General features: G+C 29.3%; 4 protein-coding genes and 1 long non-coding RNA gene across 13 annotated transcripts; 3 read left to right on the forward strand and 2 right to left on the reverse strand.

Moving 5' to 3' along the window:
• Positions 1–117: 117 nt before the first annotated feature.
• Positions 118–4,962, reverse strand: MetRS (methionyl-tRNA synthetase 1). The gene is made up of 16 exons (XM_035876184.2): positions 4,756–4,962; positions 4,351–4,502; positions 4,158–4,274; positions 3,923–4,072; positions 3,728–3,832; positions 3,497–3,612; positions 3,286–3,402; positions 3,156–3,194; positions 2,900–3,064; positions 2,501–2,777; positions 2,028–2,409; positions 1,720–1,933; positions 1,398–1,637; positions 923–1,259; positions 618–848; positions 118–499 (listed from the first exon to the last, which is right to left on the reverse strand). The coding sequence occupies exons 1-16, from the start codon at positions 4,856–4,858 to the stop codon at positions 356–358; spliced, it is 2,889 nt and encodes a 962-aa protein (XP_035732077.1). The 5' UTR covers positions 4,859–4,962; the 3' UTR covers positions 118–355.
• A 70-nt stretch (positions 4,963–5,032) lies between these two features.
• On the forward strand, positions 5,033–6,543 carry LOC118446033 (uncharacterized). Its single transcript, XM_035876185.2, has 5 exons — positions 5,033–5,120; positions 5,302–5,564; positions 5,648–5,856; positions 5,961–6,061; positions 6,131–6,543. The coding sequence occupies exons 2-5, from the start codon at positions 5,369–5,371 to the stop codon at positions 6,300–6,302; spliced, it is 678 nt and encodes a 225-aa protein (XP_035732078.1). The 5' UTR covers positions 5,033–5,120; positions 5,302–5,368; the 3' UTR covers positions 6,303–6,543.
• Positions 6,544–6,651: 108 nt separating this feature from the next.
• Positions 6,652–20,265, reverse strand: kkv (hyaluronan synthase-like protein kkv). 7 transcript variants are annotated; one of them, XM_085664740.1, is made up of 20 exons: positions 18,984–19,142; positions 16,502–16,612; positions 16,117–16,358; positions 15,729–16,022; positions 15,352–15,561; positions 14,899–15,237; positions 14,404–14,795; positions 14,008–14,275; positions 13,675–13,937; positions 13,374–13,584; positions 13,042–13,289; positions 12,755–12,947; positions 12,493–12,647; positions 11,931–12,236; positions 10,746–10,993; positions 10,345–10,660; positions 9,614–9,790; positions 7,703–7,870; positions 7,401–7,623; positions 6,652–7,325 (listed from the first exon to the last, which is right to left on the reverse strand). In XM_085664740.1, the coding sequence occupies exons 1-20, from the start codon at positions 19,007–19,009 to the stop codon at positions 7,006–7,008; spliced, it is 4,710 nt and encodes a 1,569-aa protein (XP_085520866.1). In that variant the 5' UTR covers positions 19,010–19,142; the 3' UTR covers positions 6,652–7,005. The 7 variants fall into 7 exon arrangements, with proteins under 7 accessions (XP_085520866.1, XP_035732294.2, XP_035732299.2 ...); XM_035876401.2 differs by lacking the exon at positions 11,931–12,236 and adding an exon at positions 11,194–11,499 and having other exon boundaries at positions 6,657–7,325; XM_035876406.2 differs by lacking the exon at positions 9,614–9,790 and adding an exon at positions 9,943–10,119 and having other exon boundaries at positions 6,657–7,325.
• LOC118446116 (uncharacterized) lies at positions 7,866–9,548 on the forward strand. Its single transcript, XR_004839491.2, has 2 exons — positions 7,866–8,844; positions 8,951–9,548. It is a non-coding gene; the product is annotated as an uncharacterized LOC118446116 (long non-coding RNA).
• A 228-nt stretch (positions 20,266–20,493) lies between the features above and the next one.
• Positions 20,494–25,774, forward strand: LOC118446115 (actin-binding protein IPP). Of its 3 annotated transcripts, none has more exons than XM_085664775.1 (8): positions 20,494–20,627; positions 22,339–22,535; positions 22,632–23,160; positions 23,239–23,404; positions 23,507–23,853; positions 23,949–24,295; positions 24,379–24,599; positions 24,656–25,774. In XM_085664775.1, exons 2-8 carry the CDS (start codon positions 22,412–22,414, stop codon positions 24,902–24,904), a joined length of 1,983 nt encoding a protein of 660 aa, XP_085520901.1. In that variant the 5' UTR covers positions 20,494–20,627; positions 22,339–22,411; the 3' UTR covers positions 24,905–25,774. The 3 variants fall into 3 exon arrangements, with proteins under 3 accessions (XP_085520901.1, XP_085520893.1, XP_035732301.1); XM_085664767.1 differs by lacking the exon at positions 20,494–20,627 and adding an exon at positions 21,953–22,171; XM_035876408.2 differs by lacking the exon at positions 20,494–20,627 and having other exon boundaries at positions 22,323–22,535; positions 24,668–25,773.
• The last annotated feature ends 1,721 nt before the right edge of the window (positions 25,775–27,495 follow it).

Below are 27,495 nucleotides of genomic sequence, written 5' to 3' on the forward strand. Positions count from 1 at the left end.
AACTTGTATATAATGTTAAATGAAATTAATAATTACCATATACTAAGAAAAAATAATTTACTAAAATAATGATTTCTTATTTGTATTTGCTTTTTTTGCATCATGCCATTCTTTAATATTATATTACAATGATAATATTAGACAATTTTTTTAATGATGCAAGATATTTAATATATCCTTTCATATAAATACGATTTAATAGATTCTTTATCGTAGAAATGGTTATACTTAAAAAAAAAACATAAAAAGCAAATATAAAATATTTAATACCTTTATAATTATGCTCAGATGATAAGAGAAAATTGAAGTCAAGTTTTATCAATTAGTATAAAGACATTTTATATTGCGATTTTAATTACTTTTTTTTCTTTGACTTTTTATCTGGAATTTTTGCACCAGTCAGACTGGCTAATTGATTTTTTAATTTTAATAAAATGTCTACCTGTGGTTGCCACACGCTCTTTTCTTCTTGCGCTTTTAGTTTACGTACTAGATCGCCCTAAAATTTATTGACAAATAATAATAATAAAAAAATTAAAAATATTACAAAAAAGAAAAAAGAAAAAAAAAACAAAAAAATCCATCAATACTTAATACGATAAAATATTAAAACATACTTGTTTTGCAATAGCTGCTTCCAAAGATGTTATATCTGTACTAGTATCTCCATTTTGCTCGAGAGTGTGTAATGGTTCGACTTTTTTATTTTTGGCAGATTGAGCATTATCACATTTATCTGTATTTTGTTTCCGATCAGCTAGTTTATTTTGCAGTCTACTAAGAATGTCCACATGAGACTGTCGAACACTTTTATCATGATTATATACTAACTCTTTGACTAGTTGACCCTTAAGAAATAAAATAATTATAATAAAATATATTTATTTTATTTTAAATAATAAATTATATATATCAAATTTACCCGTTGGGCTGCAGTAGCTTTTGAAGATTCTACACTTTCAGTGACATTATTCGTTTTCGATTGAGCACCATTAGGTTCTTGTTTTCCGGCATATTTTTCCCTTAATTCTTCAATCAATTGATCTTCTATCTTTGTGAAGAGTGGTGATACTTTACCAATTTTATGTCCAGGAGATAACATATTCATAATGACATCTGGAATATATCCATATTGTGTTTTGTCCAACCCTAATTGTCCTCTTATTTCGCGAGAAGTATTAGGCATATAAGGTGCTAATAGAGCTGATAAAAGACACGTTAAATTACAACAAATTCCAATTATTGTCCCAGCTTTCTTCCTGTTAGTAATATAAAATAATAATATAATAATAAAATAATAAAATAAAATAAAATAATATAAAATACATATGAATATGAATCCTTTGTTAATGAACTTAATGATTTAATGCCAATAAAAATATAAAAATATTTCTTACTTATCATTATCATCTACACTCTTTACTTTAACCCATGGTTGTTGCAATTGCATATACTGATTGCCATGCTTCGAAATTGCTAATACATATTTTATACCATCTCTTAATTTAGCTTGTTCAAGTGCATTTATGTAGGACGTCAATTCACGTTGAGCCAATGCCAGTAATGTCAAATCATCTTCCTCGGGTTCCATCGGTGGTATTTTAGAATCAAAGAACTTTTCCGTAAATACAAGAGCCCTTATAGAATATAATTTATAATTGTTAATGATATTATAATAAAAGTTATATTTTATTAATGACATCTTCTCAAGTTACATACCTATTAATAAAGTTTCCAAGATTATTTAATAACTCGTTGTTATTTTTTGATGCTAAATCTGCCCAATTAAAATTCGAATCTTGATTTTCGGGTCTAATGTACGCGAGATAAAATCTCCAAACATCAGCTGGAATGCCTGTTTCTCTAGCATCAGTTCCAAATACTCCGATACCTCTGGACTTCGAGAATTTAGTATCCTCATAATTCAGGTATTCTAATATGAAAAGATTTGTGTAATTTTAAATATTTTCAAATATGGTAACAAGAAGAAAAAAAAAAGATATATAAATCATCAATTGTACATATACCTATAGCCATCAAATGTTTTAACAGTGTATAGTCTTCATTAGTTGCTAATAAATAGGCAGGGAACATTATAGTATGAAATGGTACATTATCTTTCGCCATAAATTGACACAAACTAATATCAACGCCATTAGGTTTCCACCATTGTTCATACTCTTTGGTATATCTTTTTGTAATACTGATATAGCCAAAAGGAGCATCGAACCAAACATAAAAAACTTTGTTTTCAAATCCCTCCACTGGTACAGGTATACCCCATTTTAAATCCCGAGTTATACAACGTGGCTTAAGGCCATCACGTAACCAAGGCTTTGTGACTCCTCGAGCTACGGTCGACCATCCTTTTTCTACTTTTGCAGACCATACCTTTAATCTTTCTTCCAACTGGAAAAACGAATTGAAAATATTTAATATTAAATCATAGAATAAAAATATAAAAAATTTAACACACCGATAGAAACATAATTTATCTTACTTTAGGCAAATCTAAAAAGAATTGTTTTGATTTCTTAATGATAGGTCTATTGCTACACATCTTACATCGAGGATTTATCAACTCAGTTGAATTTACTAAATGACCACAACCATCGCATTGATCACCACGAGCATCTTCATATTTACATCTAGGACAAATTCCTTCCACAAATCTATCAGCTAAAAATCGATCACAGGATTCACAAAGAAGTTGATCAACTGTGTCTGTCAATACATATCCTTGAGATTTTATTTTTAAGAAAAAGGACTGCACAATTCTAAAAATATAATTACACTTTATAATTATTTTTCAATAATGAATATATATAATTATGAATATGTATATTAAAGAGGCATACATAAATTTTAATAATCAAACATAGATATTCATTGACCTTACTCGGTTTGTTCAGTTGTCGTAGTACGTCCAAAATAATCAAATCCAATACCAAACCAACGATAAATATCATTATGGATACTAAAGAACTTGTCACATATTTCTTGAGGTGTTATTTTTTCTTCTAATGCTTTGGCCTCAGTAGCAGTGCCATATTCGTCAGTACCACTAATAATATATACTTTTTTTTTGAACATCATATATTATATTATACAAAAAAAAAAGGAATGAAAATATAAACATATTAAAATATACTTACCTAATATATAATGTATTATAATTTCTTTGTCGACAATACCTAGAAAAAATATAAAATTCGTATAATAAAAAAAAAAAAAAAAAGAAAAAAAAAACACTTTATAGTAAATACAATAAACATATATACATACCTAGCAAATATATCTGCAGAAAGAACACAACCAACAATATTGCCTAAATGAGGTACATTATTTACATAAGGGAGCGCCGATGTAATTAAGATGTTCCTTTCTCCTTTTTTTGGTAGACTAAGAATAAAAAAGAAGAAACCAAAGAAGAAAGAAAAATATACAATCAGTTTCATTTGGATATAGAAATATGAAATTAAATGTGAATATTTACACAGGATACGATGTCTCTTTCACATTTGGACAATTACATGAATTCCAATTAATCATTGCTTTATCCATTTCTTCTTGGCTAACTACTTCAGCTTCTTTATCTTTAATTGAATTAAGCTAAAAATTGAATATTTCATTTAAATCTTTGCTAAATTGTTACATTAAAATTAAAATATTAACGACACGCAGTATTGATATTTGTTTAAATATGTACTGTAATTTGAGAACTTACTCCAATTACTGAGGTTCTTGTTGAATTAATTGGAAACCAAGATGCTGCTTGAATACTGGCAATTGCATTTAAACCTCTTTTCAATGGAAATACTTTCAAAGAGTCCTGAAAATATATTATAAAAGTAATAAGATTCCGAAAAATAAGTAAAATAATATTCTTCCTTTCTTAATTATCATATACTTTTTTTTATACCTGAATAATTGGCAGTAATTCTATATTTTTCAACCAATCACTAAGATATGAATATTCTTTAAGTATTCTGTTTCCAATATTGGTAACTATTATAGTAGACCATATGGATACCCAAATAGATGCGTCTGCTAACGATATATCATTTTTATCCTATAAGATTCGAATATTTTGTTTATATTGCAACGAAAAAAAAAAAAAAAAAACAAAACATATATCTTTAATAACAATAAAATACCTTAATTAAGTACATTTTTTCTTTTAATGCATCATCTACTTCATATAATAGACCAAATAAGTAATCTTGGAGATCTATTTTATATGATCCTGCAGTTCCATAATATGTTATTGCAGGCTAAAAATATAAATACATTTTTATACACGCATATCCGCACACAAGTAAATTTATATATAGATGTATATAAATTTACCTGTAACACAGAAGCATCCCATTCTAGCCACTTATTAGTCATTATTTCATATTCTTCTGAGGGAGCTGCTAAAAGCTGCATTCCTGCACTTGTACTAAATATTTTTGATCCAGTTGGCAATTCAAGAACAGGAAGCCGACCTAAAGGCGTTTCTAGACATCGAATTATTATATATTTCAAATTAATAATTAAACAATTGCATAGGTTAATATCATTGTAAATGTTACATCATTTCGTCATTGTAAATATTACATCATTTTTCGTACCACATAATATATTCTGTGATAAAGTGTACAATGTCACAGATTTAAATAAAATGTGTCTGTGAAAATATAATTGAAAATAACTTATTAAAAAAAAACTCTAATAATTTAAATTTTCAAATAAAATAGGTTAAGTTCGTACCATTCGGTAATATTATCTTCACGGTTACATTTTCCTGGACCAATTTAGCTGCGATAATGAATTTTAACGCATTTGGATTGCCCTCATTCGTTAACACTATCATGGTTATTAATAAATTAATAAATAATCGCAATAAATAGAAAATATGTTTAACGCACACTACTCATGCGTACGAACAACAACCTGGAAATGTGACCGCGGTAAATCCAGGGAATTTTATTGGTTGTTTTTGGTAACAATAAAACAATTTGCAAATGATGATTGGATGGCTTTACTGATAACGGTAAACATTAGACTTTGCTTTACACTTTAAACATAAGTTCTTTGTCAAACATATTCAGAATAGTTTATTTATGGATATACTGGTATGTATATGATTAAACAAAATTTTGCAATTTGTTTTTACAAGAAAATTATATTTCCATTATCGTATTATAAAATAATGAAAAGTGATCCATACGAATCGTAAATAATTTTTTCACACGAGATAGCGCCTGGAAATAATCATTTTTTTTTTTTTTTTTTTTTTTTAATTGAAACTTCAAGCGATTAGATGTGCTTGTTGAAAAAGATAGATAAATTGGTAAAAAAAAAAAAAGAAAAAATTTGAGATATGTTTTTAGAAGCAACATTACCATGTACTTATCTACTTTTAACTTGTGGTTCCTCCATATATGTATTGTACAACTATTCCTATAATGAATATTCGATGCTTCCAACACATTTTATATTTGCATTTATTGGATTCACAACATTAGGAGTTCGACCTTTATATAATTTAATATATAAATTATTTTTCAAATCTTACAGTAAGTATTTATGTATACATACATCATATATATATTAGAAAACACTTCTTTTTCTTTTTATAATGAACATACATCATTTGTAGCTCTAAATGTAACATTGATAGAGGCAGAAGAGATGGAAAATAAAATGAAAGTTAATATTTTCGATGAATTTCTTAAAAACATTAGTAAAACTTCTTTAATATGTTCCCTTTTGTTTCATCATGGAGATTATCTTCTTGGATATAATGCAATTGTTAATTTTTTTTTATGTAATATGCTACATTTGAAGCACTTGATATTGGAATATCAGGTACATTATAAAAAAAAAGAAAAAATGATATTTCTCTAGTTTAAATCTTTTAATAAAAATAAAAAACTTATTTAAAATAGTTACTGAAATATTAATTTTAATAGAATGAAAATTTAGTCATTTCATTGTCATACAAAAGAAGTTTATTTAATGGAGTATCTGAATTATTTGTATTCATTGAACTATTGACTACCGGTTATGTTATGTAAGTTTATATATAATTTACAAAAAAGATTTAATATTTAATACATGAAGAACATTCACGTTATTTTAGGTTTTTGAATGATAATCATTATGGTTTATTAGCAAATCTCTTCTATGCAGTAACAAATGTTTTATTTCCAAGCGAAGGATTTTATCAAGAATGGACCATAAATCATGCAATTAATAATTATCTGACAATGGTTTATGTTATTTTAATGACAGAAGCACTTAAAAAAATATAATAATAAGATTCAATATATTGTATTAAAAATATATCTAAGTTGTTTACTATGATTTAATTTCTTATAAGAATTAATTAAATTTAGGAATATATAGGAAAGTATAGATATAAATTATTGATATATGAATTTTTGAAATTTATTTTCCATATGGCATATTGTCATGCTTAAAAATGTATAAACATACAATAGTACGTATGCACGCACGCATAATATATATAATTTAAATCCTAATTTTATCACATATAAGATGAATAATAGAGCAAATAAATATTATTATTTTATTACAGTCAATATTTTTTTAATTGCTTTAATATGAGTATATTATTCAGTAAAATATATAGACGTAGATATTCTCTATTCGTTATTTTATAAACATACACATATTAAATTTTAAAATGCAAAATCATTTTTAATACTATAAGGAAGAAAGTTGAATAAGTTCAATATTAAACAAATTTTATTGCAATTTTGACAGTGTTTCATACACTGGAGTTTGCTTGGACTATATCTTTTCATTAATCATTGAATAAATATTATAACAAATAAATACAAAAAATGTTACTCCTCAAATATGCTGGTATAGAGGAAAAAAATAAAAACAGTAATCTATATTTAATTACTATTTTTATGCTATTATTCGATTGATTATGATATTTTAATTTCAAATATTAAATTTTGAATTTGTTTTTAAAATATTGTAGCGTTAAACATTGGTGTTGGCTTCGCGCCGGGCATGTTGATTAAGATTTTGTAATCGAAGACTATCTCTAGGACTTTCATCGGGTTCATAACCAGGATTTGTATGTCCACGATCTTCAAAGAGATCCTTTACGGATATTTGACTACTTCTTGAAGGTCGCCCTTGAATACCAAGAGGATTACCTGCCACTCCATATTTATTAATTGCTCCTAAAGTTTGCATTTGTGATTTCCTTCGCATTGCCATTTCGACGATATTTCGTCTACCCTCTAAAGCTTTTAAAGCTTTTACTGAATGTCGTGTAGACATGTTTCCGGGCAAACCTATTAGATGGAAATTAAAAGTTACTATCATTGATTATAAATCAACTTCATTGATTGTTAATAAGATTCACTTACCTGCTCCTTCAGACATACTAAAGAAGCGATGTTTAAATGCAACATCAAGTGTGTTTATCGATTGTGCCTTTCTTTTACTCTTTTCAAGATTTCTTATTGTTTTTCTACGACCAGGTCCATTACCACTACCTTCATCGTAATCACCTTCCATACCATTTAATTTTTGTAAATCTCTAACCATATCCACTGCTTGTTGAGATGATAAAGTCTCCTCTGTAACATCCTTTAATAGCAATATTTGAATTATTGTAAAGTTTATTGATTTAATCATTTATCTGATCTATAATAAAATAAAGACATACTTTTTTGCAGCAGAACCAATCCAGTGTGGTACTCGCCAAGATATGAGCAAAAGTACCAAATCTATGAAACAACATAGCAGTGAATTGAATGACTAGAATTAATGCAAAAAAGAACACAAACACCAGACCAATAGGCTCAAGTTGCAAGTATTCTTTGGTAATGTGTACCTGAAATATTAAAATATTATTAATATTATTAATATTGAGTATAAAATAATAATAATAATAACAATAATAATAATAATAATAATAATAATAACAACAATAATACGAATATTCATGCCCGCATGTGCATTGCATACGTTGGTGCGTAAGTATTCGTTTTATAATAAACTAAATTTTAAAGTTTCTTTATTTTTTGGTTAATATCACTTTGCTATACATAATGCACATTTATTTTATGTGAATTATTGACATTGATAATCAACATTAGGTACAAATGAATGAAAAGAAATTTAAAGCTGCTAATTATAAAAATATATAAAACATAATTAAATAATAATGTAAAATTTTCGATTTGATGACTACCTATTGTTGACTAGAAAAATTTATATACATTGCATGTTTTATACATAAACTGGAACAGTATCTATAATATTGTTAATAATGTGGTTATTAAACACTTCGCTAGTAAGTTCTGTTACCAAATGAAAGTTAGATTTGAGATTAAGTTCCATCGTTTCTTTTCACAAAATATATTTCACTATTATTGCAGATGCAATCATTAAAATTTGTGCAACAATATAATCATAAATTCGTAAATTTACCATCGTGATAGAAGCGATGTGACTATGTCTAAAATATTTATATACATAAATACACATATACTTATATATGTAAATAGACATAAAAAGCATATATATACCACATAATGCATTAGTGGTGCTTGAATTTGACTACACCTCTTGCAGTGAAGGATCAGTTAAACCTAGCCCATAACATAGATAGGAATGGATGGAAAAATATTGACTTGTTTAACAGGCTTAGGATAAGAATGGAAAGAACTAAGGATAAATAAATATCAAAAATAATATCTGTGTATATGTATGAAGTATATGCATATAAATTGTAATATCGCTATAAAAAAATATAAAAATCATATTAATCTCGTTTCTTAATTAATGAGTACGATATATCTTCGCGTAAGTATCTACGAAACGTGAAAGTAGTCAAAAAATATAATATTTCTATGCATTCAAATTCAAAATGTATTTGTTACAACCTTATGAACAAACTTTCATTCCGTAGATATATAAAATAATATTTGTAAAAAAAAAATGCGAAACAATAAGAGAGAAAGAGAGAAAGAGAGAAAGAGAGAGAGAGAGAGAGAGAGAGAGAGAGAGAAAGAGAGAGAGAGAGAGAAAGAGATAGAGTAGTCAGATGCTGAATTCCTGTAAAATGATTGTTATTTTAAATGATTGAATAAATATACATTTAAGGAAATAATATTCCTTGTGAATAGCTGGAAAAAGAAAAAACAAATCGAATGAGAGGATGGAATGGATAAGTATCGTAAACATGGGATGAAAATGTTATCGCTTAGTCACTAAATGTTTCTGTCAGTGGACTAGAAGTTTTTCTGCACCCCCACAATCCGATCCAACCAGGAGAACCTGTGCAAGGCGTTTATAACATTAAAACCAGACGTGCCATTATACGAATAATGTTATTGACAAACACATATTCGTAAAGTGGACAAATGCAGTCACCGCGTAACGATGGTTCAGTTCTGTGTACTCTCTTTTATAGTCATTAATTATAAATTGAAAATCTTTTGTTTTTTGTTTTTTTTTTTTTGTAAACAATTGTTTGACGATAAAATAAAGAAAATAGGGGACCGAGAGTACACCTATATTCCATCAACGAGGAACTGCACATCCTTTTGCCATTTTCGGGAATACCCGATACCTCCGACGTTTCTTCAACGTAGGTGATGTTTGTCTTGACGCCGAGCGGCCACACGATATGTAATTGATCTTTGTTCAGCTGTAGCAAGAATACGATCAGTACGAACAAGGCATTGAACATTAAAAATGCGAAGACACTCTTGTTGCGCAGTTCAATCAGATCTCCAGCGATTCGGGCCTACAGGGGAATGATAAAAAAAAAAACGAAACACGTTAGAAATGTAGAAAAATGCTCCGTCGAGAGAGACCCAGTGATCCATGTTTCTGTCTGTTTCACAAGGAAATCATTAAAGCATAGGATTCACGGCACCCCGACGGAGCTGGCTTTACCTCTTGCAAGTATTCATCATAGGTGATGTTCATCTTGATACCAAATGGCCACTTCACGTGTAACAAGTCTTTGTTTAGTTGTAGCAAAAAGACGATGAGGACGAAGAGGGCATTCATCATAAAGAAAGCAAAAACACTCTGGTCGCGTAGGTCCTTTAGATCTTTAGCGATTCGTGCCTGACGCAAGTATTATAAAATTCATTAAAATTTAAGGATCTTTTTTAATTCTTAATACAGATGCATCCAATCTTCCAGTAGGCAAGGTAAAAGTTTTATATTAAAATATTATTTATACTGTCAAACGCGGTAAAAAAAAAAAAAAAAGTAAAAAAGGAATTCTTTTCGAAAATATTTTCACGTCAAAATTAATATCGTGAAAAATAATTTCTTCTCGTATATTACCTTTTCCGCTTTGTCTTCGTCTATAGGATATAGGTACTTTTCAAGCAAATCCTTCCAAAATTGTTCCTCTTGTAATGACAAGATTTCCACTTCGCCTTTTTTCAATCCTTCGTCGCTCAACCAATAAGGTCTCGTTAAGAAATTATTACCCTCACGATTTTCTCCCGAATTTTGGCTAGTTACGGTTTCTGTTTCACTGTGACATTCTTCATTCTCGGCTGGATCTTCACCTATTGCACCCAAGGCATCATTTGTACGATTACCCACGGAGGATGCTCGTCTTCTTCCAGAAACATGCGCATGTGGATCAACGGCTCTATAGAAGAATTATCAAATAAAATTAGTTTTTATAAGCTATTTTATAATTCCTATTCGAAAAATAATCTTCCTATATTACGCACCTTTCAATCGTTTCCAATCTTTTGCCAAGTAGTTCTAATGATTCACCGATAGCAACAAGCTGTTGTTTCTCATCCGATGATTTACCATGCGTACAAAACATACACTTGAATAAACTAGCCAGAGAAATTTCGATCGAACCTTGATCATCGTCATTTGTTCCAGCACCGTTTTGAAGAAAACCTAACAAAGATTTTTGTTTCGCTTTGCGCTTAGCTTCCTCCGCTTCTTTTTTCTCTTGTTCCAATTCCTATAGAGATTATATCATATAATATGCATATATTTTGTGATGCCCGTATACGTTTTTAATGTAATTCTTCATAAGAAATAAATTGTTAAAAATGTAAAACATTTTTGAATATAATAATTTAATTCTACGTGATATTATGACGTTTAAGCGTTATTATTCCCTTCTAAAGTGATTAATTTGTTAGTTTTTCAGATAATTACCACCCTCGTTTTCTTCGCTTTTACTTCTCTTGTGCCCCAGGTAATGTCATTGAGATTGAACAGCGAATACATAATTAATAAAACGTACATCGATGGTACGCTTATGTAATATATTATTCCATATAATAAACAGTTTATTTCCCTTGGGTGAAGTATGGCTGCTATCAGCATTTGCATCACCACCAGCATTAGAAACATCGCGGAGGGTGAAAACAAACTGTCTTCTACGATACTTATTGCGATACCGATTACAACGGCAACCATCACCAAACCATAGAAGGTGCTGAGAATTGCAGCCATGATAACCTGTTGTATCCCTCTTATAAGTTAGACATTTATTTAATATTAATCCTTTACATTCTAATGAACGTAAAGTTAATCTTTTTATTTTTGCGTGCAGCTCGCGTTAAACACTGACATAATTTAGTAATAACACATTTAGCTATTAATTACCACCTTCACCATCATTTATGTAAATACCACACCTCCACCACAGTGATACATACGTATGATCGGATGTATTATACTGATCATGATGCTATAAGAGAGATTACATATGATGAATTCCTTACTGAATATTTTTTAATATGATTATGATAAAAAGCTTATTATACTGATTTGCTCGCATTACAAATGATAATCATTAATGATCGGTGTAATGATAATTTTTGAAATTGTGTGTTATGATATTATGACATGCACTTAAGTACAATGAAGACAAATCGCAATGGACAAACCTTTTTTGTCTTTTTCACTTGAACTTCTCGAGTACCCCAGGAAACAACATTAAGATTTATAATCGAGTATAATATAAGAAGAAGATACATAGAAGGAATAGATAAAAGATATATAATGCCAGGAATGATACACAAAAATTCTTGAGGATGTAGACAGGCTGCTATGAAAAATGATCCCGATAATGATATTAAAAATATCGCTGAGGGTGATCCTATCCCGTCCTCTCCGAGCTGAAGAGCCGTACCTACGATTACGGCCATCATGATCATAGCATAAGCCGTAGATAATATTTGTGCGCACAGAAGCTGAAAATTATAAAACACTTTGGACGTGGACAAAACAATCACGAGTATTGTAATATAAATTACGAACAAAAATTGTCAGGTATCTTTCTTTTTTATATTAAGTTATTGTTTATCCAAACATATTATGAAAAAATTATTATCTGACAAAACAACATATATATGGCGTAACAAATATTATGCTTATTTCTTTTAATTTAGCAAAAATGCAAAAAAAAAAAACAAGAAATTCATGTTAAAAAAGCAACAATACGCTTACCTGTATATTTGCCTTGCACGTAAAACAAATAATCATAAACAATAAAATCGGTATAATATTGTAATAAAAACTTGTCCAATTGTCAATTTTAAAAGCTGCTACAAACGCACCGACTAACATAAGAAAAATAGTACCTGGTCCAAGTATAGTACCACCTATAACATCATTAACAAATGAGAGATTTTAAAGAGTGTTAAAAATCGCCTTTCTCTTTCTTTTTCTTTTTTGGTTTTTTTTTTTTTTTAATTAGATTGAAATATACCCATTAGAAGAATCTGATAAGATATATATGGGAGAGAAATATTATCATTGATTTTAATAGTCCGTTTGGCATCCATCAATAAATCCATAATATTAGCTATAGTAGAAGGTACCCATCGACGGCGTTGATTGTAAAATTCATTAAATCCTTCTGGTGCATGAGTGTAAGCATCACTTGCCGCTGAATATTCGACCTAATCAAATGTTATCGTTATTAATTTCTTTTCTTTAGCCGATTTTTATTAAATCATTTTTAATAAAGAAATATCTTTTTTAGAATCGACTTACTCTATAGCCACGTTGTAAAAGTAATGTACAAAGCCAACGATCTTCTCCCTGATCATATTGTACGTAATGTCTTGCCTCATCGGATCTTGTTGTATACTTTTTCATTACATTATCGTCCATCAAAGCTTTTCCTCTAAACAAAGAAAAGCAACCAGGACTACAAAGTACACAGCCGATCATATGTTCCGTTGCTTTTTGCAGCCAATGACCAATCGCATATTCAAACATTTGATACCAAACCATAGGACCTATATGTCGATATTATTTGAATTTATTTGTTCGTAAATTTTTTCATTAATAGGGACATGTATTAAAAAGTATAAAGAATATACCTGAACCAACTGGGTGAATACGACCACATGCCGCACCAAGATTTTTATTCTTTTTCATCAAATCAACAAGAAGTTTTACAGCGGCTGGTTGAAAATCAATATCACCGTCTAGTGTTAATAAATACGTATTCTCAGCAATAACTTCTTTGCGATCCACGCTAATGGGTAATTCCATTAATCGATGTCCCAATAAGTAATACATGTACATGACCTAATAAAAAATATCAGTCATTTTTCGAATCAATTTCAGACATTATCTCCGTAATTAAAAATATTATACGGAAATATTGAACGATATTACCTGGCTCCATCTTTTCCTGTGACGAATCTTACTCTTATCTTTCAAATGAGCGATCATTTTAGTTTTACCAGGAAGAGTCCATACCAATCGTCCACCATAAGGAGTTGGATATTTTTTTGGATCTTTGACATGCGTTCTTGTCCTATGAACATGGGTCGCTGCTTCATCTAACGTTGAAACGAGTAATTTTACAAATCGGTTAACTTGTGATTCGTTGTCGTCGTGATCGGATAATTCGAAAGCGTCGTCGAAGAAGATATGAGCTAAAAAATATGTTTAAGTTAATTGCAAAGAACGTATATGTATATATTATGATCGAATTATTTAACTTACTTTCGAACTCATAATAATCCGGATCAACGACTTTAAGATATTTTTGTGCGACACGTCTAGCTGATTGATCTTCGTCCAGTCGCAAAATACTTTTTAAAAATTCCATCATTTCTTCCTTGTTTTCATGCCACATGGTAGCACACGCGTATATTCTGGTCACATGGTCGCTACTTTTTACCATTGAAGGTGGAGTAGTCGATCCATCTGTTTGTTCATATATAGTTTCATAATCTCCATCACCTTTTTCTTTTTCTATCTCTGCTAAATCCTAAATGATAAAATAACGTTATTATAGCTCTAGCATTTTTTCTTTTTTTTTTTCTTCCTTTTTTTTATATATATATATATAAGATCAAAGTACAATTCCCTCTAATTTTTATATTTTTTTATACCGACCTCCACTTTAACTTCCGGTTGATCGTCTCTCTTTCTATTTAAACCCATTGACTGATCGATCAGCAATGAATCATACATAGGTACAACGAATAATTTTTCAGTAGCTGCTAAACGTTCACATTTTGGTGTCCAAATATGTAAAGTTATCCAAGTTTGAGAGAGCAACCAAAGTAACCAAACCCAGCCGTATTGTTGGGTTATGTAATCGTTTAAAAAATACAGTGGTGGTGATTCGTAAAAAAGATAATCTGGTATAATATCATGGAAAAAGCAAGGATTGCTATTACGTAGACCACAGGCAGCAATTAGCAAGGAAATAGTTACTGGTATTGTAAGATTTACAGGGAATGCATAACTGAATCCTTGTATCAGAATTTTACACGCGAACTTGCCTAAAAGCATAATATTCATAAAAAAAAAAAGAAAAAAAATTAACAACAACCAGATTTTCATAAGTCTCATAGATAATATGAAATACGATTTCCATTTGCTTACCAAAAATATAAGCGAAATATGCGCTGAATATTTGTAACAATAAGACATAAATAGGTGTATTAAAGTCAGCATCGATGTCGATGTCACTGTTTAATAAAACGTCTTTTAGATCTGATAATGTACCATTAGTTTGTACGACTGTGTGAACAATAATTTTGTGCTGTCCAAATGCAGTAGGAAACATTGTAAATAAATGACCAATATTCTCGCCTCTCATGTATAGCACCGTTAAAACACTAATGAAAAATGCTATAATCTTCCAGAATGAAACGAACATGTATGTAAAATATCTAGTCAGTCTCAATTCTCTCTTTACTCGGGCCAGCATTGTGACAAAGCCTATATAATAGAACAAAAAAAGAATAAAAATTTAAAAGATTAATCAATTAATTTCACCAAAATTAATTCACAATATTTGTTCGCAATTCGTTAATTAATAAAACACCAATTTACCGATACTGCTCTGCATAGAAACATAATTTTCCCACCAACCACATGATACAAGTATCAAGGAAGGTGGGATAATCCATAAGGAAGGTCTTGATGTGTCTAGTAAAGGCCAAAGAACGAAACTCGTTGCTTGAGCAGTTAATGCAGCAAGGTCAACTAGTACGAGAATAAATCTTTTCGATTCGTCTTTGTTTTTGTTGCGCGACAAAAGTCCTGAAATATTATATATTAAAATATAAAATCATTTTTAAAAGTTATTCTACGGAGTAAATCATTCAAAAAAAAAAAAAAACAAAAAAAAACAAAAAAGAAACAAAAAAGATAAAAAAAAAAGAACAGTGTCTATCGATCATTAGCAGCAAATTTTGCATCATGCCTACCTAATAATCCGGGTACAAAACAAACGCAATTAGTTAACATTACTCCTTTTACAACATCGACATCTGGTAGTACTAAGAAAAACATAAGCGCAAGTCCTACGACATGAAATGTTTCCATAAGGAATACAAGGAAAAAATGAGAATATGGTGGCTTTTTCCATGACTTAAAAATACATATACGTATACTACGTATCAATGCGCCAAATTCTGGTACGGCGAAAGCGATTATAATACACCATATCCATGCTATTCTTTCTTCTTCTGGTAATGTTGCTACATAATGTTTATCTCGGCCTACAAAGAACACAAAATTTTTGTCTTAGCATTAACACGATAAGTTATTTACATAGATAAAATATTTTTTCTAAATATATCAAGGACATATTACCTAAATCTTTATTGCAATAAGGAATTCTATGATCTGATCTCAATTGGGACGTCATGAAAAAGATCGTTCCTTTAGATATTACACCGCTAACTAATACTATTACGAAAACGATTAAATAGACAAAAAATTTTGTTAATTGTACGGTTCTTTCAAGACATTTTTGATTTGCCATTGAGCCCGAATCGATTTTCGGTGGTGGATCTCTGAAGACATCCCATTCTTTTGTTTCTTCGACTGGTCTTCTGTTATGAGAAAATAACAAGTAACATGTATATCCATATGAATTAATTAATCGATGAAATATTATGAAAAAAAAATAGGATATTTGTTTGAATTTAGAATTGAGAAAGAGAAAAAAAAATAAAAGAAAAACAAAATTAACTACCTATCGGTATAATCTTGAATAACGGGCGTACTCTCTCCATCGGAAAAATCATCTGGTCCAGTGACCCCGCCGCCATGTATGCTACCATTATGTTTTGGAGCCTTTGACATCCTGTAAAAATTAAATTTCAAAATTATGATTCGTCGATACTAAAAAAAAAAAAAAAAAAAAAAAAAAAAAAAAAAAAAAAAAATAAATAAATAAATGAATAAATAAATAAATAAAAAAAAAAAAAAAGAACTTGACCGTTCGTATTATCAATTTAATGAATTAAAAAAATACATTTTATATTTATGTTCGATTTCTAATATAAAAAAAAAAGTATGTATGCGTGAAACGAAAGAGATAGATATTAGATATGAAATATAAATAAAATTTTTTATTCATAAAAATTGATACATCATCATACTCAATAAACCCTAACGAAATAAACAGAGACAGGGAATGACCGATGCGGAACCTTTTTCGCTCTAGATATTTCAGTGACGTGCCACGTAACGGATTTGTTGTCTATCAGCTTTCTCTCCTTACCCATAAGAAGTAACTAAGTAAACGATGTTGTAAGTTAATCCGTTGCAGCTGTACCCTTGTTTTTCTTTTCTTCCTTTTTTTTTTTTTTATTAATGGTGCATCACATTAATATCGCTCTCTATTTTTCTATGCCGCATATGGAAACATAAATACTTGCATATATATTTATATCTAAATCTTTAGATAATTATCTTAAAACGTATCTCCCCTATCCTTCTTTTTTTCTTCCTCGTATGGAATAGGTCTCACTGTCAGTGTCAACTTTCCCTATGCTAATTTTGTTTACTAATGATTAAAATTATATCGTAAGATACAAAGATAGAAGAAATATGATTTCTGAAATAATAGAATGTCTTTTCTCTCCAATCCTTTCGTATCCTCGTTCAAGGAGATCCGAGAAGGTTTCTGGTTCCTGACTGTTAAAAGTGAAAGGAAACGAAACACGCGGCAGATAATGTAGCAAGGCCATCCACAAGACAACTGGCAGTGTAGGTTACCGCCCTCAAGATACGTTGCAGTATTGGCTTGTACGACCCTCGACTACACTCACACACATACATATATACACGCTCACAGTTGAACACATACACGTCTCTCCCTTTCTTGCTAGTCGTTCTCCAACATTCTTTTCCTTTTGCCAATTTTTTTTAGATGTACTTCTTCTAAGAATAGTATGCATTACCTGATACTCTTCCACCACCTTTTACTTTTCGAATATCTGTCTACAATATACGCGCATAAAATATTTTCTTTTTTCTTTCATCGAATTAACATACATACATCGTAGTTTCACTCTATTTCCTAACATCTGTTACGATCAAACACGTTCTTTCTCTATTCGCATTCCATTTTAAATAAATTCAAACTTTTTCTTTAATAATCTATAATTAATAACGATACAAATAAATAATCTTTTTTCCTTTTTTCTTCTTCTTCTTCTTTTTTTTTCTTTTTCACATCATTTCTCAATTTTATATATTTAGTATAAATAATATTTTTAGCTTTTATTGCCATTTATTGTAAATTTGAGCTTCGAGAATGTTGATACGATAACAGCTTCGTTATGAAAGATTACAAATTGAAAAATGTCTTATCGATTTTCATAGAAGTATACGTAAACGAATTTTTTTTTTTTACACCCGATCTATTTCAAGGCATTACATCGATAATTGATATTGCGTAGAATATCGACAAATAAAAGATAATAAAGATTAATTTAGCTTATGTTGAATTTTTGAGAAAGGATATATACGATTTATTTTCGATGAATTCTTTGTAAGTTGAGCCAAAGATTTCGGTAAAAGAAAAAGTCGTACGTCGACCTCGCCATTGACACAGGTAAGTTCCGTTATATTTTGGTAATAGCGTAGCTCGATCGTACGTACTATCTTATTTGATTATTATTACTTCCCCTCCCCCCCCTCCTTTACGTATCCTCAATTTTTCCTATTCCAAAATCTTTGAGAAAGCCCGACACAAAAGAATTTTTATTGATTTATTTATCTATTTATTTATTTATAAAGAAAAAGAAAAATATTCAGAAAATGTTCAAAGAAATTATACACATGATTAATGGTCAATGTTACATTAATGTAAAAAGGAAATATGTTTGTTCTAAATGAAATTCTATTACACAATACCTATGAATTAATATAAATTGGGAATTTTACATGCATATATCATGAATCAGAATTACGTTTCGTCGAATAATTGCATCATTAGATTGAAACAAACTTTCCTACTTTTTTTCCTACTTTTTTATTACCGACGAATAAACTTTCCAAAATGAAAAAAGAAAAAGACAAAAGACAGAACTGACTTATGGATCATCGCGTTAAATCTATAACGAGTATGATTAATTTTTATGACTATATATATATATATATTTTTTTTTTCGATTAAAAAAAAAGAGAGAGAGGGAGAGAGAGAGAACAGAAATAATACTACTCACGTTTGATAGCCTGTTATAAAACGCATTGCTACGCATTGAAATTCACTATCAATTAAATGTTACAATTTGGTTTCTTCTATAAGTACATTTATGTCCGAGTGAGACAAGAAGGCATGATAGATATAAAGAAAATTTTTGTCAATGTGTCATGCACAATGTGCGAGTGGAAATTATCAGATCAACGCGAGTATAATCTATCTATTTATCGAAGATTAATTTACACCGTATCTGATATAATCCTTTGATATCGCTGCACATACATATATCATCTCTTCCTTCCTATCTAATTTCATTTTTTTTTCCTTTTACTTTTTTCTTCCTTTATGAAACATTTGTTCATCATAAAAAACAAAATGTAATTCCCCGATATATATAAATCGAGTGTGTATGTGTGTGTGTGTATCTAATAAGTTCACCGTGAAAAATTATGATTGCAATTAGAACAACGAGAGAATAGAACGTCGATTGATTTCTGATTCATTTCAAAGCAATGCCGGATGTATCGTACTCGAGATAGAGATGTTGTTAGTTGAAAAAATAAAAAAAGAAAAAGAAATATAGAAAAAAAAAAGAGAAATGAGCGAATGAAGGAGAGAAAGGTAAAAAAACACAGCAAGTTGTTGAGACATGAATATTACGACGACGGTCATCCAGTAAAAATCTCGACGATGACTATAGTCATCGACTTCGTATAAAATTACGAAATAGAAATAGAGAGAGAGAGACAAAGAGAGGGGATAGAAAGAGATAGAGAAATTAACTATTCAAAATATTTCTTATTATCTTAATATATTAATGTTTCCGTATACTCATTCTTCACGCCAATGAAGGTGATCTAACAATGATAATTAATACATTTTATAACGGTGATACCAAAGATAGATATATATATATATACATATTTGTCACAAGCGTTTAAAACGTTAAATGCATTATGATTAGAAAAACTCTCACCTGTTTCAAACGAATTTCTTGACTATGCTTCTGGAGTGATCAAGAACGTGATCGATGTATGAATATCCAAAAATTTTTTCAATACATATTTCGTTATATTTTTGTTATTTTCTCCTTTTTTTTTTTCTTTTTCCTTTATCGTTTCTTTTCTTCTTTTCACTTATCCGATTTTTAATATTAAATCACAGATAGGTGTCAAATCATAAAGATATTAAACACTTAAAGAAAAATCGCATTTTTCTTTTTCCATCCCCCCTAGAAACACTATCCGTCTTTTAAACATTTAACAGAGAACGATCACTTTAAGAGTTCGATCACATTGGCGAACGAAGGAAGAATGAAAGAGAAAGATGTACCAGGAGAGGAAATAAAAGATAGATGGATAGAGAGCGAGAAAGAGAGAGAGAGAGAGGAGAGCGAGAGCGAAAGAGAGAGAGAGAGAAAGAGAGATGGATAAATAGAGAGAGAGAAACAGAGACAGAGATACTTGGTAGCTCTCAAAGTGAAAGTCGAAGTCAGAGGTAATCGCTAAGCGACCGACTGGCGATGGTGGTATTACGGATCTACCAAGAAGGCGTATAGGACGATTCACGAAAGCCCCCGCGTTCCATGCGGCTATGTTAACTTTCACAAGAGAGTGGCATACACAGATAGTAAAGAGAGGGAGGGAAAATAGCTAGTTCGAGAAAGGTAAAAAAAAAAAACAAATAAAAATGAAAAGAATTCCAAATAAAGATATTAATAATAATTCGAGTAATCGTAAGCGTAAACCTATCTATCGCGTCACATTTATATTTACAAATTCTTCTCCTTACGAAGGGCCTATTTTTCAATTTAATATGAACACAACCTTCGAGCCAATAAAGATATCAACTTCTTATCGCGATTCAAGATAACGAATACTTTTTAATATATAAATCGATTCCAAAAGTAGGCTATTACTGATAATAATCTATATATATTTATATATATATATATATGCGCGTAGATTTTCTCAATTATAATTAATAAATATATAATTATTTAATTTTGAACGAATAGAATGTATTAATTTGACATTTCATTTTGATTAGTAAATTATAAAATTATTTCTAATTAGTTAGAATAGATCGTCCATCTGTCGGATCCGATATTCTCTAATAGTTTTCATGAATATTCGAAATATTGAAATATGTTTAAATTGTTTCAAACTAATTATACTAAAAATTATATATTTATATATATATATATATATATATTATACTAAATGATATTTATCTACTTGTGTATATTCTTATAAAGAACAACTTTTGAATTACACGCCATGATGAATTACGAAACATTACTAATGAACTATGTAAGTTGTGATATTAGATTTGGAAAAGGACTCGACGGTAGCGCCTTCTATCGCGTAATGCAGATTACAACTAACCGCGTAAAAATTAAATGGCGCAACTTATTTTCGATCCTATATTAAATTTACATTATTAAATATTATTATGATTTGTATTCTATAATTTATAGTGGATTGATAATATATTTTTTTTTATTTAACTTATTCGCTTTACATTAATTCCATTAATTATCAAAATGCGTATTTGATATTACAAAAATACTCGCTGTTTGTTATACTAATTATATTAATTAATAGTAGTCATCAACAGATAGTAACATAATATTTTGTTTTTTATAAAATTATAATAGTTGTTTATTCGTAGTATGTAAAAAAGAAAACAAAACAAATACGTTTCTGTTGAATTACTTTAGAATAACGAATTTTATATATATACGCATAATTTCAAATTCCTTAAATATGCAATACAAATTTTGGATGCGATTCAATATTTGTATAGTGTTGGTGATTATTTTAAATGTCTCTTTGTTTTATAATTTTCGCCTAGAGGTCTTCTCCGTCGTACCGCTTTAAACGCCCTCTCTCTCTCTCTCTCCCTCTTTAGTGCTTAATTAAATGTGTAGTAGTAGATACATATAACAATTTATAATACACACAATGACCTGTTTCGTGGTTGGTACTCCTAGAAAGCCGATGAACCTATAATTATATTGTAATCGAATTAGCAAAATCGAATGACGCGAGTAAGAACATTGATAGTGAATAAGGATAGAGTGAAAGAAAAAAATCAAGTTCTTATTACAAAATAAAATAAAATGTATACCAAGAAAAAGATAATTACGAATATTGGATCCTTATGCGAGTGAGAGTGAACGAGAATATTCGGGATTTTTCATAATAGGTGTGGTGCGAGACGATATTTACAATTATTTTTGCCAACTTGTGCTTCTACGTTATTGTATTATGGCACAGTGTGATTTGTGAAAGATAGTACGACTAAAAGAGAAAAATAAATATGAGAAAGTTAAATTTGTCATGATTTCACGGATAGTTTTACATTTTTAATAGGTTATCTAATGTATGCCATCTTTCTCAATACGTGATAACTGATTTTCAAGATAAAGATAGATGTCATAAGTATATGAGAGTTGGCGTTAAACGATTATTTAATTGGAGTGAAAATGCGGCGGTAGTGATGCGTTTAAAGGGGAAAAATAACGCTAAGTCGTTTCATAGCGTCTATAAGGTGCTTTCTCGTATATGTCGTAAGTAACATCTTTAATAATTATTATTTTATATATTTTCTAATATAATTTATTTTTATGCATATAACGTCCACGCGTACCTATAATATTATATAGGAACAGTGGACAAAGTTCAACTTGATGGTTTCATGGCGGATGGTGCAGTACCGCCACTAAAGAATGGGCACAACTCTAATAATATGGGATTTGCTACACAACCTGTAAGTCCAACCTCAGACGCCACTAGTACTGTATACGCAGTGGGACAATATGCGCCAAAAGTTTTGAGAAATTTAAATGGCCAACGATTAAAGAATCAATTTACCGATGTCGGCCTTGTTGCCGATGGTAGCATTATCCATGCACACAGATCGGTTCTAGCAGCTGGAAGTGCTTATTTCAATGCTATGTTTACTGGTGGCCTTGTCGAAGAACAACAAGAATTGGTGGAAATTCATTCTATATCAGCTTCAATCCTTTCGTTATTAATAGATTTTATCTATACTGGAAATGTTGATATTACTGAAGACAATGTTCAAGAATTGTTTGCTGCTGCCGATATGCTTGAACTGGATGAAGTAGTTTCTGGCTGTATTACTTATTTAGAACAACAACTACATTATTCAAATGCCCTTGGAATTTATAGGTAAAATTATTATTATTATGGTGCATCTTAATATATTCCCGAATGGATTGAAATTTTAATGTAATATTTCTCATGAAGGTTTGCAGAAGCACACAACAGGTTGGATCTATTAGAGACTGCCTTACGTTTTATACAAGTCAATTTTCCTCAAGTTTCCCAAGAAGAGGAGTTTTTAGACCTGCCCAAAGAACATCTCGTTCGTTTTCTCAGCAGTGATTTAATTCATATCGACACTGAATTTCAGGTAATCATAATTTCATTTGCAAGGTAAATATTTCAAATAATTACTTAAATCTTTTGTAACAAAAAAAAAAAATATATATATATACATATTTTTTTTTTACAGGTCTTCCAAGCTGCATACAATTGGATCACTCATGATATACCTGCGAGAAGATGCTATGTGTTTGAAATATTAGGTCATATACGTCTAAGACTTTGTTCGTTGGCACGTTTAGAACGAATAATATTGGAATGTAAAGATGCTAGTCTTATTGTTGCTTTGCGTTCTATAGAAAAGGATTTAATATGTAACAAAGGATGTCTCGTACCTCTTCATGCACAACCTAGACTTTGTGCTAAAAAAAATATTTTGGTAATTGGTGGTTCTAAAAGGGAACAAGCGGCGGATAGTTGGGGCAGAGCTGCTGAAAGCACTTATGAGAGTATTGAAAAATATGATACTTTTACTGGGTATATTAATTTATTGATTTTTCATTTTTCCAATTATTTTTATATTCCTCTAATAATTTTCATAATTATTTCATAATTCATTCTCATAATTGCAGTGAATGGAGCGAAGTAGCACCAATAAGCATAGGACGTATATTACCGGGTGTAGCACTTTTAGATGGTAAAGTATATGTAGTCGGCGGAGAACTCGAATCATGCATCATTGCGAATTGCGAGTGTTACGATCCTCGGGATAATGTATGGACTTCGATTGCTTGCATGGAAGAACCTAGGTGTGAATTTGGACTTTGTGCCTTGGATAATAGCTTATATGCATTTGGTGGTTGGGTAGGAGAAGATATTGGCGGTTCTATAGAAATTTATGATCCAATCACTAATACTTGGACTCTCGAAGGAGAACTTCCGGAGCCACGTTTCAGTATGGGAGTTGTCGCTTATGAAGGTTCGTTTCCAATATATATATATTGTTGATAATACATTATAATAATTGGATACAATTTTTTTTTCTTTTCTTTTTTTTTTCAGGATTAATCTATGTAGTAGGTGGTTGTACACATAACAGTAGGCATCGACAAGATGTAATGAGTTATAATCCAGTTACTAGAGAATGGAATTACTTAGCTCCTATGTTAACGCCGCGATCCCAAATGGGTATTACTGTTCTCGATGGTTATATTTATGTGGTCGGTGGTACCAATAAAAATCAAGAAGTTTTAAATTCCGTTGAACGATATTCTTTTGAAAAGGTAAATAGATTTAATCGTGTAATAACAGAAAATTTTGTTTGATTTTATATAATTAGATTACATTACAGAATAAGTGGAGCATGGTGGCACCAATGAATATTGGTCGTTCATATCCTGCAGTTGCTGCAGCTGATAGTAGACTGTATGTTATAGGAGGGGATCAATCACAAGAAATCAATTTTTACCGTACACAGATAACTATTTCTACTGTAGAATGTTACGACCCTCATTTAAATAAGTGGCATGAATGTGCTTCACTACCAACGAGCAGAGGAGAAGCAGCAGCAATTGTTGCACCCTTCTGAGTGAAATTTTAAAAATTGTACACTTCATATTTCGTATACATACACGTGTTCCTCTCTAAATTGCAAATCATATTGCAAGTTGTTAACGCAAGCAAGAGCATACCATGACTAATTGGATGTGTTTAAAAAAAGAAAAAGATCATGTATTTCAAATTATATATTATATTATATATATATATATATATATATATATATATGTGTGTGTGTGTATATATATAATATATATAACATTTTCCTATATAGACTATGCCTACGTAAATTTTAAGTAATTGTAATACATAATAACTTCCTTTTGTAATATAAACAAAGTGCTAAGCGATTTGAAAGAAAAAAATAAAAGAATATTCTATTAATGTGGCTAAACAGAAAAATATAAGAGGTTGCATTAATTTTATCAATGCTCCTTATTACTACAACTGATAATGTTACTCATAAAAGAAATTTCCAAATGCTTTAATAGATTTATTAAAACAAATGATTTTATTAGTTGTAGAACGGACTGATGACATTTATATTACATATACTCATCTACCAAAGTTATAATATTATTCTACTGTAAATTTGTCAAGCCAAAATAAAATATAAAAAAAAAAAAAAAAAAAAAAAAAAGAAATATAATAAAGATTATATCACGAAGGAAGGTGTTATATAAAAATACTCGTTAATTGCGAGTGTATTTACGAACCTATTTCCATGAATAAATATATGTACGTTTTGCTTCTCTTTAATGAATCACGCATTCGATCTCACTTTTTGTGAGTCTACAACTGTTTAGCATAATATTGCTTATACAGCTGAATTTATTTAAATTGGAAGGTAAATGTAAATAAAAACTATACATTTCTTATACGATCTTTGTAATATAATGACTAACCACCAATGACTAAATCGATTTTTCCATGAATCCTTTTTTTACTTTCTTTAGAAAATTATATTTCTAAATTGTTCATTCTCAATTGTTTATCGCTTTGTGTCCCTTTAAATAATTTTCAAAATATAAATAATATATAGATATTACAAAATTTTGTTTATGTAAAACATAGATAATCATCGGATTCTAATTTTCTTTTTTTTCTATTTTCTCCTTTTTTTTATTATTTAAAATTGTCGACATTATTATTTACATTACTTTTTGCCTACTCATTTAAAAACTGATACTACACATTACATGTTAGACATACTTATAATTTCTTAAAATATTAAATTGCAACTATTCTACGTTTTACAAAGTGTTAATTTAACGATCAAAGAGTATACCTGTTTTAAGGCAATAATTTTAACTTGCTCTCTTTATAATTGAAAATATAAAAGTACGATAATTAAAGTTGTAAAATTTATCTAATAAAATTAAAATAATAATAAATAACAATATCCCTCTTAAAGAAAGATCTAATAATTTTGGTATATATTTTTAAACTTGCTTAAGGATCTATGAAATTTATCATCATTAACGAATCTAAAACTGTTTTCTTTCTAGCATAGGAAATATTATTGCATTCTCTACTGATAGCATTATACATGTTTTAATGAATTTCTTAATTTGCTTGTACATTAAATATCCATATATATAATACATACACATATATATATATATATATATGTATTGATATATATTGATATATACTCTATACACATACATGTGTGCTCGAATTTCTATACTGCGCACACATTTGACGAATACGCGTTACACAAATAACGACGCAAAAGATATTAGGCACAATTTTTGTTAATGTCGATAAAAATTTACTCTCATATTCTCCACTAATAACGGAGTAGAACAGTACACTACATACAATGGTTCTTAATATTGTTGCAAAATTTTTATTTGTATTATGCGAAAATATACAAAAAAAAAAATGAGAAAGAGAGAAAGAGAGAAATAGAGAGAAAGAGAGAGATACATCGTTAATTCAATATCAGATAAATTAATGAAAATGAGATATTAAAAAAAAAAAAAAAAAAAAAAATTAATGATAGAAACAAAAAAATCAATTTTCAATTCAATATTCAATTTTATATCAATGTGCGCGTGTTCTATTTATTAGACAAGTAAAAGCATATTAACATCTTTAAGAACTAATGTTTAATATTTATTCAGAGAAATGAAATTGTTCTTATATATTACATACTAATTATTTTTTACTGAATATACGTTTTCTTAAAAAAAGTGTCAGAAGTGTTAGAATATATATAAAGTATAAAATGTGATTAACAAATTTCAAAAATCATATGCCAACGAAATATGTAATAATAATTTATAATGATTGTTATTTCAAAAAAAAATTTTTCTCTTAAATACTTCCCTCCATAATATGCTGTACATTAATATTTCATTAGAGTTTCGTTATCAATAATAAAGATAAAAATTATTTTATTTACAGCCATTTTATGAATTAAATAAAGAAATAAGGAGGTATAGTATAAAAGATAAAAAGTTTATAGGCTGGAAGCTTTTGAAAAGAAACGTATATTCGAAATATGTCAAGTATACATTTATAAAACTGTAAAAGCAAGTGATTTTTTTTCATTATTATTATTATTATTATTATTATTATTATTATTATTATTATTATTATTATTATTATTATTAC

The sequence above is a fragment of the Vespa mandarinia genome, chromosome 1 (genome assembly GCF_050613455.1).
Source record: "Vespa mandarinia isolate Hongniang chromosome 1, ASM5061345v1, whole genome shotgun sequence".
In the NCBI taxonomy this organism is placed as follows: domain Eukaryota; kingdom Metazoa; phylum Arthropoda; class Insecta; order Hymenoptera; family Vespidae; genus Vespa; species Vespa mandarinia.

Bases quoted from the DNA above. Each gene is read 5' to 3' on its own strand.
- MetRS (XM_035876184.2), bottom strand. From the start codon at position 4,858: ATGATAGTGTTAACGAATGAGGGCAATCCAAATGCGTTAAAATTCATT. The intron at 3,195-3,285 runs GTATGTATATAT...TATTTTTTCTAG, and splicing joins TCTGCAGATATATTTGCTAG to GTATTGTCGACAAAGAAATT. The intron at 500-617 runs GTATGTTTTAAT...AATAAATTTTAG, and splicing joins AAGCAGCTATTGCAAAACAA to GGCGATCTAGTACGTAAACT.
- LOC118446033 (XM_035876185.2), top strand. From the start codon at position 5,369: ATGTTTTTAGAAGCAACATTACCATGTACTTATCTACTTTTAACTTGT. The intron at 5,565-5,647 runs GTAAGTATTTAT...CATCATTTGTAG, and splicing joins ATTATTTTTCAAATCTTACA to CTCTAAATGTAACATTGATA. The intron at 6,062-6,130 runs GTAAGTTTATAT...ACGTTATTTTAG, and splicing joins TTGACTACCGGTTATGTTAT to GTTTTTGAATGATAATCATT.
- kkv (XM_085664740.1), bottom strand. From the start codon at position 19,009: ATGCGTTTTATAACAGGCTATCAAAC. The intron at 13,290-13,373 runs GTATATTCTTTA...ATCGACATATAG, and splicing joins TATTCACCCAGTTGGTTCAG to GTCCTATGGTTTGGTATCAA. The intron at 9,791-10,344 runs GTAATATACGAG...ATTCCCCTGTAG, and splicing joins ACGAAGACAAAGCGGAAAAG to GCCCGAATCGCTGGAGATCT.
- LOC118446115 (XM_085664775.1), top strand. From the start codon at position 22,412: ATGAGAGTTGGCGTTAAACGATTATTTAATTGGAGTGAAAATGCGGCG. The intron at 23,161-23,238 runs GTAAAATTATTA...TTTCTCATGAAG, and splicing joins AATGCCCTTGGAATTTATAG to GTTTGCAGAAGCACACAACA. The intron at 24,296-24,378 runs GTTCGTTTCCAA...TTTTTTTTTCAG, and splicing joins GGGAGTTGTCGCTTATGAAG to GATTAATCTATGTAGTAGGT.